Below are 19,519 nucleotides of genomic sequence, written 5' to 3'. Positions count from 1 at the left end.
TGAACAGGAATGTCCTGGTACTTCTTTCCGCATGTGAAGCCGATCCAGAGCTCCGTGAGGCCTGGTAAGGCTCCAGCCGAGTAGATGAAGCCAGACATCGGCTTTTTTCAAACGATACCAAGTTCCTCGAGAAATGCCCTCCTTGACATTCAGCATGTCAAAAGGGCACTGCTGCAGGCCTGCAGGAACCTTACTGGACCCATCTTGCAGATGCCAGTAAAGCCTGCGCCATCCTCCTCCGCTGAGGCTGCAAAAAGTCATGTAGTGGGCGCTGCAAATGATGTAAAGCTGAAGTTGCTGCACCTCGATATGAGAATGCGAGGGTGCCTGTACCAACAATGAGGGTCGAGACGATGATATTTGAGTAATCTGGTTGTGTGATTAGGATAGGGCTGGGCAATATATCGATATCGTGATATGAGACTAGATATCGTCTTAGATTTTGGATATCGTAATATCGCGATGTGGCATAAGTGTTGTCTTTTCCTGGTTTTAAAGGCTGCATTACAATAAAGTGATATAATTTTCTGAACTTACCAGACTGTTCTAAAACAGAAGGAAACCCTGTTTTTGCATTTTATTTTGATCACAGTCTTGTTTCAATAAAAGTGATTGTGACATCTCACATGTGGCTTTGACTTACAACTGAACATTTAGCCCACTTCGTAGAAAATACCGAGAGATATATTGTGTATCGCTATTCAGCCTAAAAATACCGAGATATGATTTTTGGTCCATATCACCCAGCCCTAGATTAGGATATAAACAAAAACCACTCGTCACTGAAAGCAGTCACCCTGGTAAATCAAAAGGACTGAGCACATCCAACTTACCCCCGCCCCCATGGACAAATTCTAAACACCTTTGGGGGGGGGGGTAGTGGAAGAGGGGGGGTTGGGGGAGTGAATGTTTGCTGGCAGACAGTTTACTTGTTTGCTGGCAGGCAGTTTACTTGTCTAGGCCTGCTCCATCAACTCCATTGTCCATCTACTCCATTATCAAGATTGTTTTTCAAATGCAGTGCTCCCCCTGAGTTTCAAGTCCCTGTGTTTTTCTCTCCATAGCCCTCCTGCTTATGGACTTATGTGGATGGTGTGTGTTTGTGTGTGTTCCAGAAGGCTCTTTGGTTAGTTGTGTTCACAGAGGGCTTGTTAAAATGTTTAGTTGTTGAAGTGAAACACACTTGATTGCGTATTCTCTCTCTCTCTCTCTCTCTCTCTCTCTCTCTCTCTCTCTCTCTCTCTCTCTCTCTCTCTCTCTCTCTCTCTCTCTCTCTCTCTCTCTCTCTCTCTCTCTCTCTCTCTCTCTCTCTCTCTCTCTCTCTCACACTCACACTCACACTCACACACACACACACACACACACACACACACACACACCTAGGAATGAATGAACAACTCTCCCCAATCCAGACTCTCCTGTCATGCCACATGAATCCCCAGCCTCAATGAAAACACACTGACACACACACGCACACACACACACAGCCAATACACAAATAGTACAGCTTCTGATGGGTTTCATCATGTTCTGTTCACACACTATTTTGGTTAACTTGTTTTCCTTCCTCCAAATGAGCACAAAGCATATTGACTCCAGTGAGTGGCCCTTCACAGGTGTCAGCCACATCTGTGACTTCAGCTACAGCCGGTCATTGGAAACATGTGATTGACCAATTCACTCATCATGGTAGATGACTACCAAACTAACCCTCTGACCCCTTTGTAGAAACAATGCTGACATCTCACTGCACTTTTCTACATCAGGGATTAACTTTATATCGTCCATCTTCTTCACTTTCTCCCTTTCTTCGCCGACTTTCGCGTACCAAAGAAGCCAGGTTTATTTGTTTGGGTCATGTTTGTATGTATTTATCTGATGAAGGCCATCATGGCCCAAATGCAGAGGTGGGGAGTCCAGTCACATGACTTGGACTCAAGTCAGACTCAAGTCACAATTTTAATTACTTGAGACTTGACTTGATGCATGAAGAGAAGACTTGAGACTTGACTTGATGCAAGAAGAGAAGACTTTAGAGTTGACTTGACTTGGGTTCTGCTGACTTGGGACTTGACTCTGACTTGTACTTTGATGACTTGAAAATGTTTCTAAAGTCTTGACTTGAGATCTTGTGTTTGTGTAAATGACTTGGATTGAAAGTGATGAGATTTGTTCCAACAGACTGGACTGTGTTCTGACTTGACTTGCTGCTCTACATTTAGACTTGAGACTTGACATTAATGACTTGGACTTGACTTGGTGTTCTACATTTAGACTTGGGACTCGAGCAAAATTGACTTGCTCACACCTCTGCCCAAACGTAATGTTTTTAATGCTGTAGCCTAAACTTTTCCATAGATGTTCCACAGTGTTGTGCCTTACTTTTTTGTTCCCTTTACTGACATTTTTATAGGCAGCACAACTTAATCAAAGTGCAGTGAGATGCCAGCATTGTTTCTACAAAGACAACAGTAAAAAAGATGAGGATGTTGTTGCCTAGGCTGTTTCCCAGGGTATTTCCCTTGCTGTAAATGGCGCTCCTCATCCTGTGTGAACAAGCCCTTGTTGATTTACATGTGCAAGTCGCAGCTGGGCTGTTCAGAACAGAAGCGTATTTTTACACACCGTCCAGCAGCCCTCCTGCACTGCACTGCACTGCAGAAATACCCTGTGAAAATAGGCTGTGCTTACATTGAGCTCCAACAGCCGAGGCTGCACCAGGCAAGATTTTTATGTAGAAATCCAGCTGTAGATTTTAGAGTCTGGTATGGTCGTCGGCGCAAAATCTTCTCCACACAGGACGTGACAAATTGAAACTCGAAAATGCACATTATACACAAATAATACATTTTATGCTTCTTTAAAACTACAAAATACAAGCTATATTACCTCAAAGGAAAGCATTTCCATGTTTTTGCCGGGCCTCTGGGACCGGCCTAGAAGAGTGAAAGTAGCTAATTGACTATTGTTCAGTGACTGTTGTTCGCGCGAGAAGTGGCGTCAAGACCTACACAGTCATGGTGGTATACATGATATCGTGTTGTCATGGTGTGTTTCTGCCCCCAGATTTCAAACTGGAAAAACATGGCGGCTCGTTTGGAAACTTTCTCTTATATTATGAAAATGATTCACCGAAATGTGTTTCTTTCTTTATTGTCCAATCAAAGATAATGTTTGTTCCTCGGAAAACGTAGTTGTCAGGCATCGCAACCTGAGAGAGCGAGAAACCGAATTGAGAGAAATTGAATTGAAATCAGTGATAGACTATTACAGGCTGAAATTATTACTATTAAACAACATAGAAATTAATTCCCGGCAGAAATATCTCAAAAATTAAACTCCATCTCCCAGCGACTGAGGCTCAGTGGACTGACTTCATTTCAGGCTATAGTCTAGTTTCTAATTCCGGTGCCGGTGAATGTACGACCTGTTGAGAGTGACACCGGTGACTCTTCCTCGCATCCGTGTGCACGTGGATGTGCACGTGCACGTGGAGTGTGCATGCATACATAACGTGTGCACATAAGTTTGCTCAAGTGCATCTCCATACACAAGTGAGGCTTAACTGTGGTTGAAGTTCAAAATGTGTGTGTGTATGGGCACTCAAGACTGGAGATTTAATGTTAGTATGTTATGTTATGTTTGAATGATACCTCTGATATATTTGAATGAATGTCTCAAAATAGACTGCAAACTTTGAGGCCCCTTTTCTCAAAAACATAGTTTGGTAACAGTCAAGACATAAAGGGTCATTCCTCTTTCTAACATTGTATTAAACTCAAAATGTCTCCAGGGGTCAATGTGACTGAAAATGATAGAGCAGGTCAGGGGCAGAACATGTATTATAATGAGGTTTGAAATCCTTTGTTATAAAACAATCATAGCCCAACCAGAGCTGTGTGCAGTTTACTGACACTGGGTTTTGGGGTAAAGAAGTGTTAAAAATTGTTGCCTCTTACAGCTGTTTTTTGTATAGTGCAGCGTCAAGAGCTAGATGTTGCCAAAACTTACACCTTTGTCTTTGTCCCTCCCTCCCTTCTTTCCTTCCTTATCTCTCTCCCCTCTTTATCCCCCTTTCTTTCCACTTCTTTGTCCCCGATCCTCTCCTCCTCCTATTCTGCTCTCCTCCTCTAGGTGTCTCTATCTGAGATGTCCAGGCTGGGTGTCCAGAGGGGGCTCGACCCCGGCTACAGACCAACCACAGACCACCAGCACAGACACTCTTGCTGCTGAGAAACTACACAAACATCTATAGACACAGACAGAGACACACACACACACACACACACAGACACACACATCTATAGACGCTCACATACAAATTGCTTGAGAGACAGAGCTTCACGAACTGACCAATCTACAGGCAGCCGAGGCTGAACGTCAGACCAGCTGGTCATGAACCAACCGAGGATATCACTGTGTGGTGTTGAGTGAAGAGAGACACTGCTGTGGCTCCAAGAGGGAAGGAGAAAGGAGTGCGGGTGTGTGTGTGTGTGTGTGTCTGTGTGTGTGTGTGTGGTTGTGAGTGTTGGTGAAACACAGAGGAAGAAACCCAATCTTCTTAGACTACAAGCTGAGAACAAGCAAGCCTGTGAGACGAGGAGGGCCCTAAACTAAGAGTCTACAAAGACTGAGCCAGGGTAGCCGGTATTCAGCCAGCGTCCATTTCTCCCTCCATTTATTCATCCATCCATCCATCAACCATCCATCCTTCCCTCCCTCCATCCATCTATCCATCCATCCATCTGTGGGTTGGTAGTAGTGCTGCAGGCGATGCTGGCCATGGTGACCTAGCGTAAATGGCTCTTCCTCAGCACGGCTCAGCACCAGTATCTGCTGCTCAATCCTCCTCCTCCTCCTCTCCCCCCTCCTCTCACTCCTCCTCATCCATTCTTCCTCCTTCCCCGCTCATCGCTGCTTGCCGCCAGGTCCCGCCCCCCCCCCTCCACCACCATGGTAGGTGCAGGCCTGGGTGTGTGGAAGCTCCTGCGTGGTGTTCGCCAGCTGGAGCTTCACCGCCTCATCCTGGCACTCATCATCTTCTGCCTCCTGTCCATGGCCTTCCTGGCTTACTACGTCTCCAACAGCCCCAAGATCAAGGAGGCCCCTCCGCTGCCCTTCAGTGACTGCGGCGGAGGAGGGGGGATGTCGCCCGGGGCTAGCACCGGGGACACCGGAGGAGGGCAAGGAGGCCAGCGGGCACCCCTCTTCCTGCCCCCACGCCAGGGACGTCTACAGCAGGTCAAGGCGGTGGACAACTCCCGGACGGAGCCTGTGGTGCTGGTGTTTGTAGAGAGCATCTACTCCCAGCTGGGACAGGAGATTGTGGCCATATTAGAGTCTAGCCGCTTCCGCTACCGGACAGAGATTGCTCCCGGTAAAGGCGATATGCCCACATTGACAGAGCGTAACCGCGGCCGCTACACATTGGTCATCTATGAAAACGTGTTGAAATATGTCAACCTGGACGCTTGGAACCGCGACTTGCTGGACAAGTACTGTGCCGAGTACGGCGTCGGTGTCATCGGCTTCTTCAAAGCTAATGAAAACTCTCTTCTCAGCGCCCAGCTTAAAGGCTTCCCGCTGTTCCTGCATTCACACTTGGGACTCAAGGACTACCGCATCAACCCCAATGCTCCTCTGCTCTACGTCACCAGGCCCAACCAGGTGGAGCAGGGCCCTCTACCAGGGGACGACTGGACCATTTTTCAGTCCAACCACTCCACCTATGAGCCGGTGCTCCTGGCCAGTACCAAGTCCTCTGAGGCGCTGGCCCACCTTGGCCCCGGCCCCCTGCGGGCCCTCCATGCCACGGTGGTCCAGGACTTGGGACTTCACGATGGCATTCAGAGAGTTCTGTTTGGGAACAACCTCAACTACTGGCTCCACAAGCTAGTGTTCGTGGATGCCATTGCCTACCTGACAGGGAAGAGACTGTGTCTTTCCCTGGAGCGCCACATCCTGGTGGATGTGGATGATATATTCGTTGGCAAGGAGGGAACCCGCATGAAGGTGTCGGACGTGGAGGTGGGTGAGACTTGTCAGGCATAGCTCCATATGTGGTCATAAATTATCACATGCTTCTTGTAAACAGTGAGTCACCTATTCATGTTTTGGAAGTATATATATATTTTTTTAGATTAGGTTTCAGCCAGTACTGGTGTAATGCTAAACGCAGACATGAACTCATATCCATGCTAAAGCGTGACAAGGTTGTGTTGATTGGAAATAATACTTGTGTTTGTGTTAATGTGTGCATTGATTTCGTTAATGTGTGCATTGGCTTCCCTGTTCTCTTCATTTTTGCTTTCTATATTCTGTCTTAACCGCCCCTTTGTCTTACGTCAATATTATGTCACATTCGTTTTTTCATCTCTTACTAGAAATGCATAATTAACTATAACACAGAAAGTGAGAATGTTAAGAAGCTTTCAGGTCCATTCAGCTTTTCTTAGCACTGATGTTTGCTGTAAAAGCAACAGAAATCCCAAGAATTCACTTCAGCACTTCAGTAACTCCTTTCGGTTTGTGCAATACACATGGGAGGCAGATTGATTTCCAATAAGATTTTCATTACGGTGTGACTGGGCAGCAACAGGAAACCTCCACTGCCCGCTAGCATTTATTAACATGAATCTCATTAGCCACATCAATCATTGCTCTCTTGAGTTGTTAGCTTAGCCATTAGTCTGCCACTGTGTAATAAACCTAATTGCTTGCGCCGGCCTCGTTATAGGGACAAAAATCCAACAGGAAATTATATTACGCTTTCTTTCTTCAATCTCCACCAAAAAGCCTTATTCAAGGTGACAAAAGGGGCAACAGCGAGAGTTTTCCACAGACAACTTCCTAATGGGTTATTCTTGCCATGCTTGCAATGCAAACACTTAACCCGTGTCAGCAGTTTTTGAGATGCTAAGAAGGCAGCTGAAGGGACGTTCTTGCAAAGGCATCAAAGTGAATTAACACAATTAATGTGTAGTAAGTAAGTGGGATTAATTAGGCATGCACACTGATGACAGGGTAAGCAAGTGTATGGCTCGATGGGGCTGCTGACTTGTTTTTTTTTTTGGGGGGGGGGGGTTGGCTCAGGATCATGCCATGAGTCATACAGACCGTTAATTAGGCTGTTGTCAGTTGTCGCCAGTAGACGTGGCATGAGGAAGTACAACCAGATGAAAAACATAGTATTAGCACATAGATTTTTTTTATTCATGGTAGTGCTGCAGGGGGATATTTCTAGTTAATTACTCTAGTTGGAAAGGTGTGACTAACATGTGGATTTACACCTCGGACAGGAAGACGCCTGCATCAGTCCATCACTTGGCAGGGAAACGCAACAAGTGTACAGAGTGTTCTGTAAAGCAGCAGCAGCATGATATCGTCAGAGAAATAGCCCTATGAATTTGGAGATGCCAATTTCTCTCTTCTCCATGCTGCCGAAAGAGAAGGAGGCAGCTTTTGTCTCGATTATCGAGCGTTGTCTTCTCGAACCGTTTAGCCAGTCCTTCAGCTCAGTTTGACATAGCTGAATTTGTATCTGAACACTTTTCAAATTTCATTTCCACCCGCGTGTATTGATCCAGTCTTGTTAGTCAATAGAGTGGCAGCTGGTCTAGCAGAGACACTTTGAGCTGTGGAGGTGGTGATGGGATAGCAGAGAGACAGGTGACAAGAAAGAAAAGTTGATAAAGTTGCACTGACTCAATTTTTGCCAAGGTTCAACAATGGGAGCAGTAAAGGAGGGAAAGATTAGAAGAACTTATATTCTAGGAGGGTGTGTTAAACCCCCAGTATGCAATTATTATGACTGTGTAAAATTGGGGCATTTTCAGGGTGTTTTGAACATTATTGGCTCTCAGTTCTGTGAATACAGTAGTGTTCAGAAGAGAGAACCAGACTAACATATGCACTTTGTTCTTATATTTCAGAAAGAGAAAGTATTTGTCATATTTTTGTTTTAGCATACTTATTCCCTACAATTTAAAAATTGCACTCAAATGTTAAGAGAAAAATGGTAACATGTTAACATTCACACAGAAATAGCTGGTAACAACATAGAAACATTCACACTGTAAATATAAAAACATAACTCTTAGTGAGTTGAACTTTAATACTAGTAACTAGGCTCAGTCCTGTCAGAGTTAACATCCACTGGGTATTTTAGTATTTTCAGTGTTTTGATTCTAAGTGTCAAAGCTTCCAGATCACATTACTTTTGTTCATCATGTTGATCTGTTTAGAGATCTCTGAAAAATCTGAAATGTGTCCAATCATCTGCCTTGAGATTAGCTGGTGCTGCTTAATGATGCCCACTATAACTGTTGAACAGATGTACTTTGGTCCATTGGGGCCTCCATACTCTCTACAGTCATAAAGCGAAAAACGAACCCTGCTTTTCTGTAAAACGACACAGTATAAGTATTGGTGTAAAAATAAAATTGCAGCGTATTGGCGTATGGGTTTTGTTTTTCTCCCAGCCCTATAAAACATTTGTCTAACTTTTGTCAGTTGTTAGCAATTTTTTAGGTGTGTACATAAAATGCACTTCAGTCAGTATGAAGTTCAGATCTGTTTTTCATTCCTTCACAGGCCTTACTCAACACGCAAAACAAGCTGCGAACGTTGGTCCCTAATTTCACCTTCAACCTCGGCTTTTCTGGAAAGTTCTACCATACAGGTACGCAACAGCTCACACCACATTACCTGCCTGGCAAGTTACACCCTCTCTCACACACTAACTCTCTCTCACTCACTCACACACACACACACACACACTTGGATTTTGCTTTCACATCTGCCTGGAGGAAAGGTGATAGACGAGGGCCATCATCTCTACCTTCTCGTTATCTTCATTTCACAGACAACACACACACTTTCCCCATTCTCTCACACACTTGTTCAATCACACACACTCTCTTGTGTGTGTGTGTGTGTGTGTGTGTGCGTGTGTGTTCAGGTACTGATGAGGAGGACCATGGAGATGACATGCTGCTGCGGCACAGGAAGGACTTCTGGTGGTTCCCTCACATGTGGAGCCACATGCAGCCTCACCTCTTCCACAATGTCAGTGTCCTGGCCGAGCAGATGAGGCTCAACATGTTCTTCGCTCAGGTTAGCATCAATGCACTGGCCAGTTGAAGGAGTGTGGTTTCATGAGTAGTCGACAGCAGTCATTGTTAGGTTAACAGGGTTCCTACGCAGGTCTGGAAAGTCTCGAAAAGTATTCAAAATGAATTTGATCATTTCCAGGTCTTGAATAGTTTGGGAATTTGAAAAAATGTCTGGAAAAGTATGGAAAATGTTGTGGTTCAGGTCCGATACACACATAATTCTAGCTTTTATGTTGTAGAGCCACTTTGAGTCCACAGTTTTTGTTGATGTGAAGAATAATGTTCAGATAGAGGGACGCTCTTATTACCCAGCCGCTGTCAGCATGCATTATATCAAATACCCACCAAAATCAAATCCAGTCAAGAACATAGGGTCTGGGAAAAATCTGGAATTTTAAAATGGAAACCGTGTAGGAACCCTGCCAATCATCTCACATATTGTGATATTTGTCTGTGAAGAACAATCTTCATCTATACAGTGATATGACCTAGTTAGCAGGGGCAAGATGTCTGTCTGCGTAAATCATATTGAACACCAGACAAAATCTTGAAAACAAATCAAGGTCTGAAAAAGTATGGAATTTTTAAATTGAAAATGTGTAGGAACCCTGGGTTAAGAAGTGTGCGTGGCTAGTCGAAGGAGTGTGTGTGGCTAGTCGAACAGCCCATAATAACCTGAAAGCAGTGTTCAGCAACCAGCCCACATATATTATATAGTTTATAGTTTCAATCAAATGTTAAAGTTTCTCATTGGTGTCTGTTCCTTTTGATTTTATTTATATGGCATTTAAAACAAGAGCAAATATTTAAAATGCTCAGTTTCATGTACAGTTTAACAAAATGTCCAACCAACCAAAGCCTGAAAAGAGCTATTTTTGTACTTTCATCATTAGGCCACAGCCATGGTCCAAAGATTATTATTATTTGGCTTGTTTTACTTTCAGTCGATGCCATTTGTGATACTTGAAGCTGCAATAAGCCACTGCACTACAGAGGCATACTAAGGACCAACCATGCATAAAGATCCAAACTTCACACATAACACTACACTCTCTCTCTCTCTCTCTCTCTCTCTCTCTCGCTCTCGCTCTCGCTCTCGCTCTCTCAGCATTTAGCCATCTGCTCTGTCAGATATGCAGATGTTGGTAGGAAGCTGCTAGATGTTCTAGTTGCTCTTTGTTTTGGAGATGGGAGCTAAAGGTTCAGGACTGATCTATAGGCCAGTGTCAGAAAGTAGAGTTGTATTACCCCCTAGTGGCACTTTCAGCACTTGGCTTTTATCTTTTCAGGAAAGAATTGGTCATTTGCATCTCACATTTCTGGCATATTGCGTTTATTATCTCTATGTTCAGAATGGAGCTATAGCCCAAAAAGTCCCAACGCTGAGTGGATATATGGAAAGAAAATGAACCCATACCTCTCTGATTGCCTTGTTTTCCTCTGGCTTCAATTGAATTATGTCCATTCATTTCTTTATCATGTTCATATTTTTATATATCAATATCTCCTGTCCCTCCCATCTCAATATCTTTATCTTCCAGCTAACCAAAGAGACTATTACTCACGTGAGCAGTAGTCGTCACTTTGAGAACCTCAGTCTGGATTTAGAGCTCTTCCTAGACAGCTTATCTTAAGGCAACGAATAACATGCTTTGTATCTGATGCTTTCAAATTCCCGGCTCTTAGTGTTGATCGTTCTTCCCTACTTTTGTTTTTCAAACACTGGGTCGACATCTCTGGTACCGCTCTTGACTGGTTTTCCTCCTATCTGCCTGTTCTGGTACCACTGTAGACTGGTTTCCCTCATATCTGCAGATACTGGTACTGCTCTAGACCAGTGGTTCTCAACCTTTTTGGCTTGTGACCCCTCAAAATGAAGCGATGCCAATTCGCGACCCCCCATCGCAGGCTGCATATGCAGAGAGGTGAAGAGTTCAACCAAAGAATGATTTTCATTTGAGTGGAGGCGGAGAGGCTGAAAACTATTCAGTATTTCACAGTGAAAAAGAAAAAAATTGAGAGAAATCTGAAAAACAGACATGATAATAAATTTGTATAGTCAAACTACGCTTTTTTCCCTATCCCATAAAACATCTCGCAACCCCACAAAATGATCTTGCGACCCCCTGGGCGGTCCCAACCCCCCAGGGGGTCGGAGGGCCTATCTGCCGATACTGGTACTGTTCTAGACTGGTTCTACTCCTATCTGCTGATACTGGTACTGTTCTAGACTGGTTCTACTCCTATCTGCTGATACTGGTACTGTTCTAGACTGGTTCTACTCTTATCTGCTGATACTGGTACTGTTCTAGACTGGTTCTACTCCTATCTGCTGATACTGGTACTGTTCTAGACTGGTTCTACTCCTATCTGTTGATACTGGTACTGCTCTAGATTATTTGTCCTTGTATCTGCAGGGAAAAAAATACTTTCTCTGTAGCAATTGGCTAGTCCAGGTCATCACTGGAAAAAGTTACTTGCAGTGTCCCCCAGTGGTAAACTGTGATCCATGTTTTTTTGTCATGCCAGAAACTGAATTTGAATTGCATTCATTTGAACTTTTGATGCTTGAATTGAATCATTGTTTGCAAAAATTGAAACCAATTTGAATTTCTATTGTCAAATCTGAAACTGAATGTAATGGTTTGATTTTGAATTTGGTCATTGTTGCTTTGCAACTTTAAACTTTTATTTCAAACTAGTTTGAAGTAAAAATTCAAAAATATGCTTTCAAATTCAGTTACTCACAATTCAATTTCAAAGTCTGACACACGCATCCAGGGAACTATGCTGCAATATTGTAATATTGCTTAATGAAATCTATCGTTCTGCAGTTCAGGCTGAAGACTAAGAGGCTCTGGAATAACCTGCTGACTGATTTAATTATTCTGTGCATTTGCTGTTTTTATTTTATTCTTTTTTCTTCTATACTTATTGTTCACATTTTTATGTAATGCTCACCTTTGTATTTATCTTGCAACGCACTTTGAAGCCCTGTTCTCATATGTCCTCGATATAATAAAGGCTATTATTTTGGTCTGTTTCATTCTTTCTCCTCCTTCTCTCCATCTCCCTCACCTCCTTCTCCTCTCCTCTTCCTTTCCTTTCTTCCTCACTCTGTCCGCTCCCCATTTCTTCCTCCCCTGCTTTCCCCCTTCCTCTCCTCCCTTTCCTTCTTCCATTCCTCTTCTTCCTTGCTTGCTCTCCTACCCTCCCTTCCTTCATCTCCTCGCCTCCCTTCTTCCTTTACTCTCCTCCTTTCCTTGCTTCCTCCCCTCTCATCCTTTCCCTTCTTACCTTCTCTTGCCCTCCCTTATCCCCCCCCCCCCCCCCCCCCACTGCCTCTCCATTTGCCTCTCTCCCTCCCTCCATCACATGTTCCCTCCATCCTTCCCTCTTTTCAGGAGCACGGCATCCCTACAGATATGGGCTATGCTGTGGCCCCCCACCACTCTGGGGTTTATCCAGTTCACAGCCAGCTGTATGAGGCCTGGAAGTCAGTGTGGGGCATCAAGGTGACCAGCACAGAGGAATACCCGCACCTCCGGCCCGCTCGATACCGCCGAGGCTTCATCCACAGCGGCATCCAGGTGAGCCCGCTCTCCATGACCCATACTCAGTATATCATATCATATCAGTCAACCATCACTCATGCAATTGATGGAAATGATGAAGCATAGTGTGTACAGCTGTGTGCCCCAGACCGATTTTGGAGATGGGTCACATACAACATCAATTGAGATTATAACCCATGTTATAATCTCAGAAGTCCGATTTTAATATTACCATATTAAAAAATAAATCCAAAACCAAAATCAGTGTGTAGCACTGTGCACCTTGTTGTTGAATGGATTCAACCAGTCAAAAGTGGGAGGTGTTACATGTAAACAGTGCCCCCTGGAAACACTCACTGTGCTACATTTAAAGGCTACTTTAAAGGAATAGTTCACCCATCTCCTCATAGTTCACCCTCATGCCAGTTGAAACACAGGTGAAGTTTGGATAATAGCGTATATCATGATATTTTGGCGGGACAGTATTACATATCGCCCAAGCCTAATCTCTATTTCTCTGACTCGGGCTATGGAGAGATGAAACTTGAGCGGAAATATCGTTGAAAGGTTTTCCAGGATGAATTAGACTCTGGCATTAAAATGGAATAAAATTATATAAAAAACATTAAGAGAAGGCCTTTACATAGAAATAGGTTTTAGAAGTGACTTAAAAGATGCTGATTGAAAGGCAAAGGCTTTGGAAAGAAATTTATACATAGGCATTAATTTCACTATTAATATTTTTCTAAGAAACAAATCAAGCATTTGAGCAGAAGCCTTTAGATCAAAATGGCTTTAAGAGAATGAAAAACATAGTACATTCAATCAGGTGTCCCCAAATTTTTGACGGGCAGTGTATATCCAATAATCCTGACAGCACATGAATGCATCTCCATCCTCTAGCACTGGCTTCCTGTCGTATTTATTTACCTGGCAGGACAGAAGTTTTGCTGTTTGAATGTTAAGAAAACATCTGAACCTAAACAAAGAATGATCTGCACTAGCTGTTGGACATAGCTATTTAATAGCAGAGGTGTTTGTGGAGCCCTGCCCTCACTATGCCAGGAAGTCATTCCAGATGCACCTACAGCAAACCGTGTAGAGGTAGTTGTACATGTCTCAATGTACTAGTAAAGTGGGTAGGGGTTGTTTTAGGGAGACTCTCCTCTCTCGGCCTTGTGTTCTGTGCTTGCCAGCCTGATAAGGAGAGCCATTTCATATCCCACCATTCTTCAGTTAGATGGAGGAGAAACATTTATAGCAGAGATCTGAGTTGAAGTGACTTGTTAAGCTCAATGAAAGCACCATCTGGAGAGGCAAGCTCTATTGTTCAGTGCTGAATGACTAATGCAGTGTTTTGATAGGAACCATGTCCACATCCTCAGGCTTTCTGTACATCTGTTGCAGACCTCTTTAGATGTCCCACTCTATCTTGTGATCATAGTGAAGCCAGCAGGGACTGAAGGGAGTTCATTATTTTCCTCCACTTGGTTTTTGAAGAGTCATTAACCAGTATTGTTCAGATGTAACTGAAAGTTATCTCAGTTCTTATATTCATAAAAGAACAGACTTTCTACTAGGCTTTGCTCCTGACTACATTGAGCTTTATTCAGCAAACCACTGACAACACCGTTTCTAGATCTGTGATGTGTGATGCTGAAGCGAACATGTCGACTTTTCAGTTAGACTGAATACACGCACACGACCGATACCATTCAAGATGGTAGCACGCTCCTGTGTCTCTGCTTATGGCAAGTGCTTGTTGTGAATTTTTGATCTTTTCACGTGACTGTGCCCATTACACTGTGCGTTTTATTCTGTGGAACGGTTGCAGTGGGATTTATTTGCTGATCTGGTCCTGCGTTTGTTCGTGCCTACCGGCTCCCTCAGGCTGCCTCCCTGTTTCCTCCCACCGTCGTCTGCTGGTTTCATTGCTGTAGCTTGGTATTTACATGGCGAAATGCCAATCTGGCCTTGTGTCTACTGATATCCGACTTTTGCTGCTCCTACCTGTATCTCGTCTCTGCTGTTTGTTGCCAGTGGTCCCCTACACACACACACACATGCTTCATGCTGTCAGTCTCACATAATCTGAATTTTGTTTACTTTAGATCACAAATTACAGTGACTTTTCATGAAATTTTATCAGATCACGTTCCTACCTCAACAACCTCCGTCATAATGTGCCAAATGCAATTTTCCATGATACTATCATCAACTCTTGTGCGTCTTCTCTCAAGCCTTTGACTTTTTAACGATCTGCCTTCCTAACATTGGACAGTCTTATCTGCATTAACTCAAGCTTGTGCTAAATGCTGATAAAAACCAAGCTAATGTTGTTTATGAACTCTAAGAAATCAGCTAGTTGTAACTGCACAAGGCACACAGATTGAGTTAGTGTCAAATTATATAAGACCTTGGGGACCTTAAGAAAAAGATTGGTTGCAGCCACATTTCTGCCCTTGCTTGACAACTGTGATGTGATTTATATGAATGTTTCAGCTCAGTGTTAATGTATGTTAGATACTGCCACTGTACACATTGTACCTTGTATGCCGGAGTTTCTTGGCCTTCTCTATCCATGCGTAGACTTATCCGTCGGTACACTTTCAAATCCATTCTTGGCTTGTGTCCTTCTTACCCATGTGCTTATATTTCTCATAATCTTGGAGGCTAGAGGTTATGATCACGGGACTTGTTCTGAATGTCCCTACTGAGCTTGGTAAAAAAAAGAACAGACTTCATAAAAGAACAGACTTCCTACATCTCCAGGCCCTTATAAAGGGCCTGGAGATGGACTTCATTGAAAACTGTCTTTGTTCTGTTGATGCATCCATTACTTTTGATTATTTATACTATGGATTTACATTGTTTTCTGCTGTTTGTTTAACTGTAACTTTTATGTATGTTTTTGCAGCTTTCTTGGCCAGGTCTCTTGGAAATAAGATTCCTAATCTCAATGAGATTTACCTTGTACAATAAAGGTACAAAAAGGACTAATTATGTAATTGTGTGTTGCAGGTGTTGCCCAGGCAGACCTGTGGTCTGTTCACCCATACAATCTTCTACAATGAATACCCAGGAGGCTCCAAGGAGCTGGACAAGAGCATCAGAGGAGGAGAACTCTTCCTCACCGTCCTTCTCAATCCTGTATGAAATTAAACGCACACACACACACACACACAATCACTCACACACAGACACAGACTTCTCTCTTTATCTATGCATCTCTCACTCACTCACTCACAGCTCACAGACAGGAAGTTGTATTTACCATAGCTTAGTTGCTGTGACTATGACAGTGGTTCTTGGAAGGGCAATGTTTCATTAAATTGTGCTTTATTTTAGGAGACATAGGTGGCAGTTGGCAGAGAGCCAATTTCTTACTCTTCAAGCTTATTATTCACTGATGCCAATAGTGTATTTTGAGTCTGAATTTGGATTTTAGTGGAAAGATCTCACATCGCGACTTCTGTCTTTAAAGGATAATTCCGTTTATTTTCAACTTGGGCTTTATCTTCCTAGGTTTTGCCATCATGATGATTGATTGTGTTCAATTACAAGTAGGATATGTGGGATTTTTTTGTGGGCTCCGATATCTCCCACCTGGCATCATAAATTGCATAACTGTGTCAACACAAGCAGTACACATCACAGCGAATCCACCAATGTTAGCAGTCAAGGTATTAAAAATCAAAATTAGCAGGTGTATTCACACTAATACAATCAACCGCACATAGAAAAACGAGAAATATCTACTGTAGTTTGTATTTATGAATTTAAAATCAACCATAAACAGTCCGGTTCTTCTGCTTGAACGTGGTAGAAAACTAGAAATCCAAGTAAACAAGGAAGTATGTGAGCAATGTCAAAAAATGTCAGATGGATTATTATAACTGAAAGGCTGTTATAATTGTTTGATCACAGCTACTTAATATAAACATCATAGATTCTGTTAATATTATGGGTGACTTAAATATAACCATCATAGATTCGGCTAATCAGGTGCAAGCTAAATTATTTCTCAAAGGAATAGTTCACCCAAAAATGAAAATTCTGCCATTATCTACTCACCCTCATGCCAGCTGAAACACAGGTGAAGTTTGTTTGTTTGTGTACACAAGAGAGGAAAAGTATTGAAGAATAACCGAACACTCAGCACTTATTAATAAAATTTTCACAAATATCATTAGAATACTTTGTGTGGACATTTCTGACCATGTACGCATTGTTTTGATCACGTCCAGGCCTGTGAAAAACAACAAAAAACAGTGGTGATGACGAGCTATGATACAGATTAATCAATGTCTGTATACCAATCATCTATTAAAAATCATCTATTAAAATACATCAAAGAAAATACAGCTATAGTTCACAAAGAACATCCAACAACAATTGTTCGAGGCATCAGGAAATTCCTCAGAAAAGACTCACTTAGAGCCGGGTGTCCAGATTTTATGCTATAATAAATTACTAATGAATTTCAAGTTACAATTTTTCAAGTAAAGTTTTTTTTTTCAGAGGAATTTTTGCCATCACCTGGTCGCTAATGCGAGCCTCTGTATAAGCAAAGGCTTCTGTTTGTTTCTATATGCCCTGATGAAGACTGTATAGATGAAACACATAGGCAGAGCCCATATATTAAAGGCTTTTTAAAGAGTAACCCTCTATAGAGTACAACAGGTGGTGACATCACATGGCAGAAAGACCAGCCAATAGCAGATGACCAGTCCAGTACCCTACTTTTCACCATTAGGTGTCAGGGTTCACCAAAGATTTGGGTTTGGGGTTTAGTTACTCTTTAAAGAGTAGCTAAACCCCAAAGGGTGACATCACAGGGCACAGAGACCAGCCAATAGCAGATGACCAGTTCAGTACCCTACTTTTCACCATTAGGTGTCAGGCTTCACCACAGATTTAGGTGGGGTTTAGTTACTCTTTAAGCTTTTCAACAAAGGAGTGTGCCTTGGACTGAAACAATGAGCATCATAGGGCTGGGCGATATGGTTGAAATCAATATAATGATAATCATAAGGATTTTTCGCTATATCAATATATATCACGATATGGTTCATGTATGCAAAATCATGTTAAATAATCAAATTAATGTTCATCTCATTGAACCGAATGGTAATGTTAGGTGTGGTGTCAAACAAAACAGAAAAATTCAAATAATATTCCCACCATACCTCATTTTATGAGAGTTTTTAAGTAAAATTTGCATGATCAATTTAGACAGCAGAAATGTGTGTCACGATATCAAAATATCTTCATATCATCACGATATGATTCCACTGAAAGACGATAAACGATAATATTGAATTATCGCCCTGCCCTAGAGCATCATTCCCTCTTTCGCTTGCATTTATTCTTGTGTTTATCTGTCTAGATCCTTCCGATCCATCCTCTGTTTGCATGGGCTTTAACTGCCAGCTATAACTGGGACTTCTGATCTTATTGGTCCTCATTGTGAAGTACTTTGTGATGTCTGAATCCCCAGATCAGTATCTTCATGACCCACCTGTCCAACTATGGGAATGACCGGCTGGGTCTGTACACCTTCGAGTCTCTAGTGAAGTTTGTTCAGTGTTGGACCAACCTGAGGCTGCAGACCCTGCCGCCCGTCCAGCTAGCTGAGAAATACTTCCAGATCTTCCCCGAGGAGAGAGACCCCCTCTGGCAGGTCGGCACACTGCTTTAGTCGTGAAACCTTTACAGCAAATTTTTTTTTACCTATACATTTTGGAGATTAATGAATTTTATTACCTTTTTAGATGTTTTTTTTTTCTGTTTCAGACCACCTTTGGCATATCAAGGAACAGATTTCTTTTAGATTTTGAAATTTGTTGTTCAGGAGGACAAGTTTTGTCTTGAATTCATAGCATAGGAAATTAGCAAAGCAAGCCCTAGCTAAAATAATGCGTGTACCTTCATATCAATCCTTTTATTTATTTAAGTCCAATAAATAAAAAAGCGATTTCACTGCCTTTTTGCATTTGAGTTGACACCACAGAAAAGGAAAGAGATGTGCATTTTGTGTGCATTAAGTATTGCAGAGGTCTGGGCAGGACAGGCTCTGACTCCCAGACAGGAAGGACCTCAGTTTCAGAGTAAAGTGTTGATGATGATCAGTGATGTCTTCATTTGTAGGACATTTCAGATTAATTCTCATTAATTCCAATAATATTTATCCTATTCTCATTTTTCTGGAGGATGACATGAGGATGGCATGGCAAGTAACTGAGTGGAAACCACAACCACAGCTAAATCACTGAGCCAGTGACAGAAGTCATGGCAGTGCTAGAGCTTTGTTAATCCCAAGGGGGGTAATTAGATTGTTATCATGGCCCAACACAATACACAAAGAAAAAAACATAACAACAAAACAAAATCATAACAACTAATAATGCAGAATATATTCAACCATTCAACAAAATCAGTTGCTTTCTGATATGCTGAGTCACTCTCACCAGTTATACAGCTGACTAGGGCCGCAGCATTAGAAACTTCGGCCTATGGCTAGTTCCTGTTTATCTCTGTAATCAGAGGTGTAAAAAGGAATGGGGATAGAACTGTTTCTTAAAGCAGTGGTTCTCAACGTGGGGTCCGGGGACCACCAGGGTCCTTGAGGTGGTTCCAGGGGGTCCCCAGCAAATTGATGAACTGTTAAACTTCACCATTATTTCATTTACAAGAAGTTAACACCCTTAGAGAATGTAGAAGAATGACTGTTTTGGTCATAGTTTCACTGTTTTCTCTCTACCTACAATACAGATAGTCATGGAATTCTGGACAAAATCATTTCTAACAATAAAAAATATTCTCAGATTTGGGTCTGAGAGACAAAATCTC

At 42.5% G+C, this 19,519-nt stretch overlaps 1 protein-coding gene across 3 annotated transcripts in view; it reads left to right on the top strand.

The window, feature by feature from the left end:
• The first annotated feature begins 4,904 nt into the window (after positions 1-4,904).
• The window catches only part of LOC139651528 (bifunctional heparan sulfate N-deacetylase/N-sulfotransferase 2-like), a 31,077-nt gene continuing 16,462 nt past the window's right edge, over positions 4,905-19,519 (top strand). For 2 of the 3 annotated variants that reach the window (XM_071528476.1, XM_071528474.1), the window contains exons 1-6: positions 4,905-6,027; positions 8,593-8,680; positions 8,960-9,114; positions 12,518-12,703; positions 15,689-15,817; positions 18,168-18,350. In XM_071528476.1, the coding sequence (XP_071384577.1) occupies positions 4,954-6,027; positions 8,593-8,680; positions 8,960-9,114; positions 12,518-12,703; positions 15,689-15,817; positions 18,168-18,350 (1,815 nt within the window). In that variant the 5' untranslated portion in view covers positions 4,905-4,953. The remainder of the gene's footprint in view (positions 6,028-8,592; positions 8,681-8,959; positions 9,115-12,517; positions 12,704-15,688; positions 15,818-18,167; positions 18,351-19,519) is intronic. The other variant, XM_071528475.1, reaches the window with a different exon arrangement.

The sequence above is a fragment of the Centroberyx affinis genome, unplaced genomic scaffold, assembly GCF_046629955.1.
Source record: "Centroberyx affinis isolate AG114_WGS23_722 - 3 ecotype Tasmania unplaced genomic scaffold, CSIRO-AGI_Caff_v1 ptg001679l_1, whole genome shotgun sequence".
Taxonomy (NCBI): domain Eukaryota; kingdom Metazoa; phylum Chordata; class Actinopteri; order Beryciformes; family Berycidae; genus Centroberyx; species Centroberyx affinis.
This window is presented reverse-complemented; position numbering and strand designations above follow the sequence as displayed.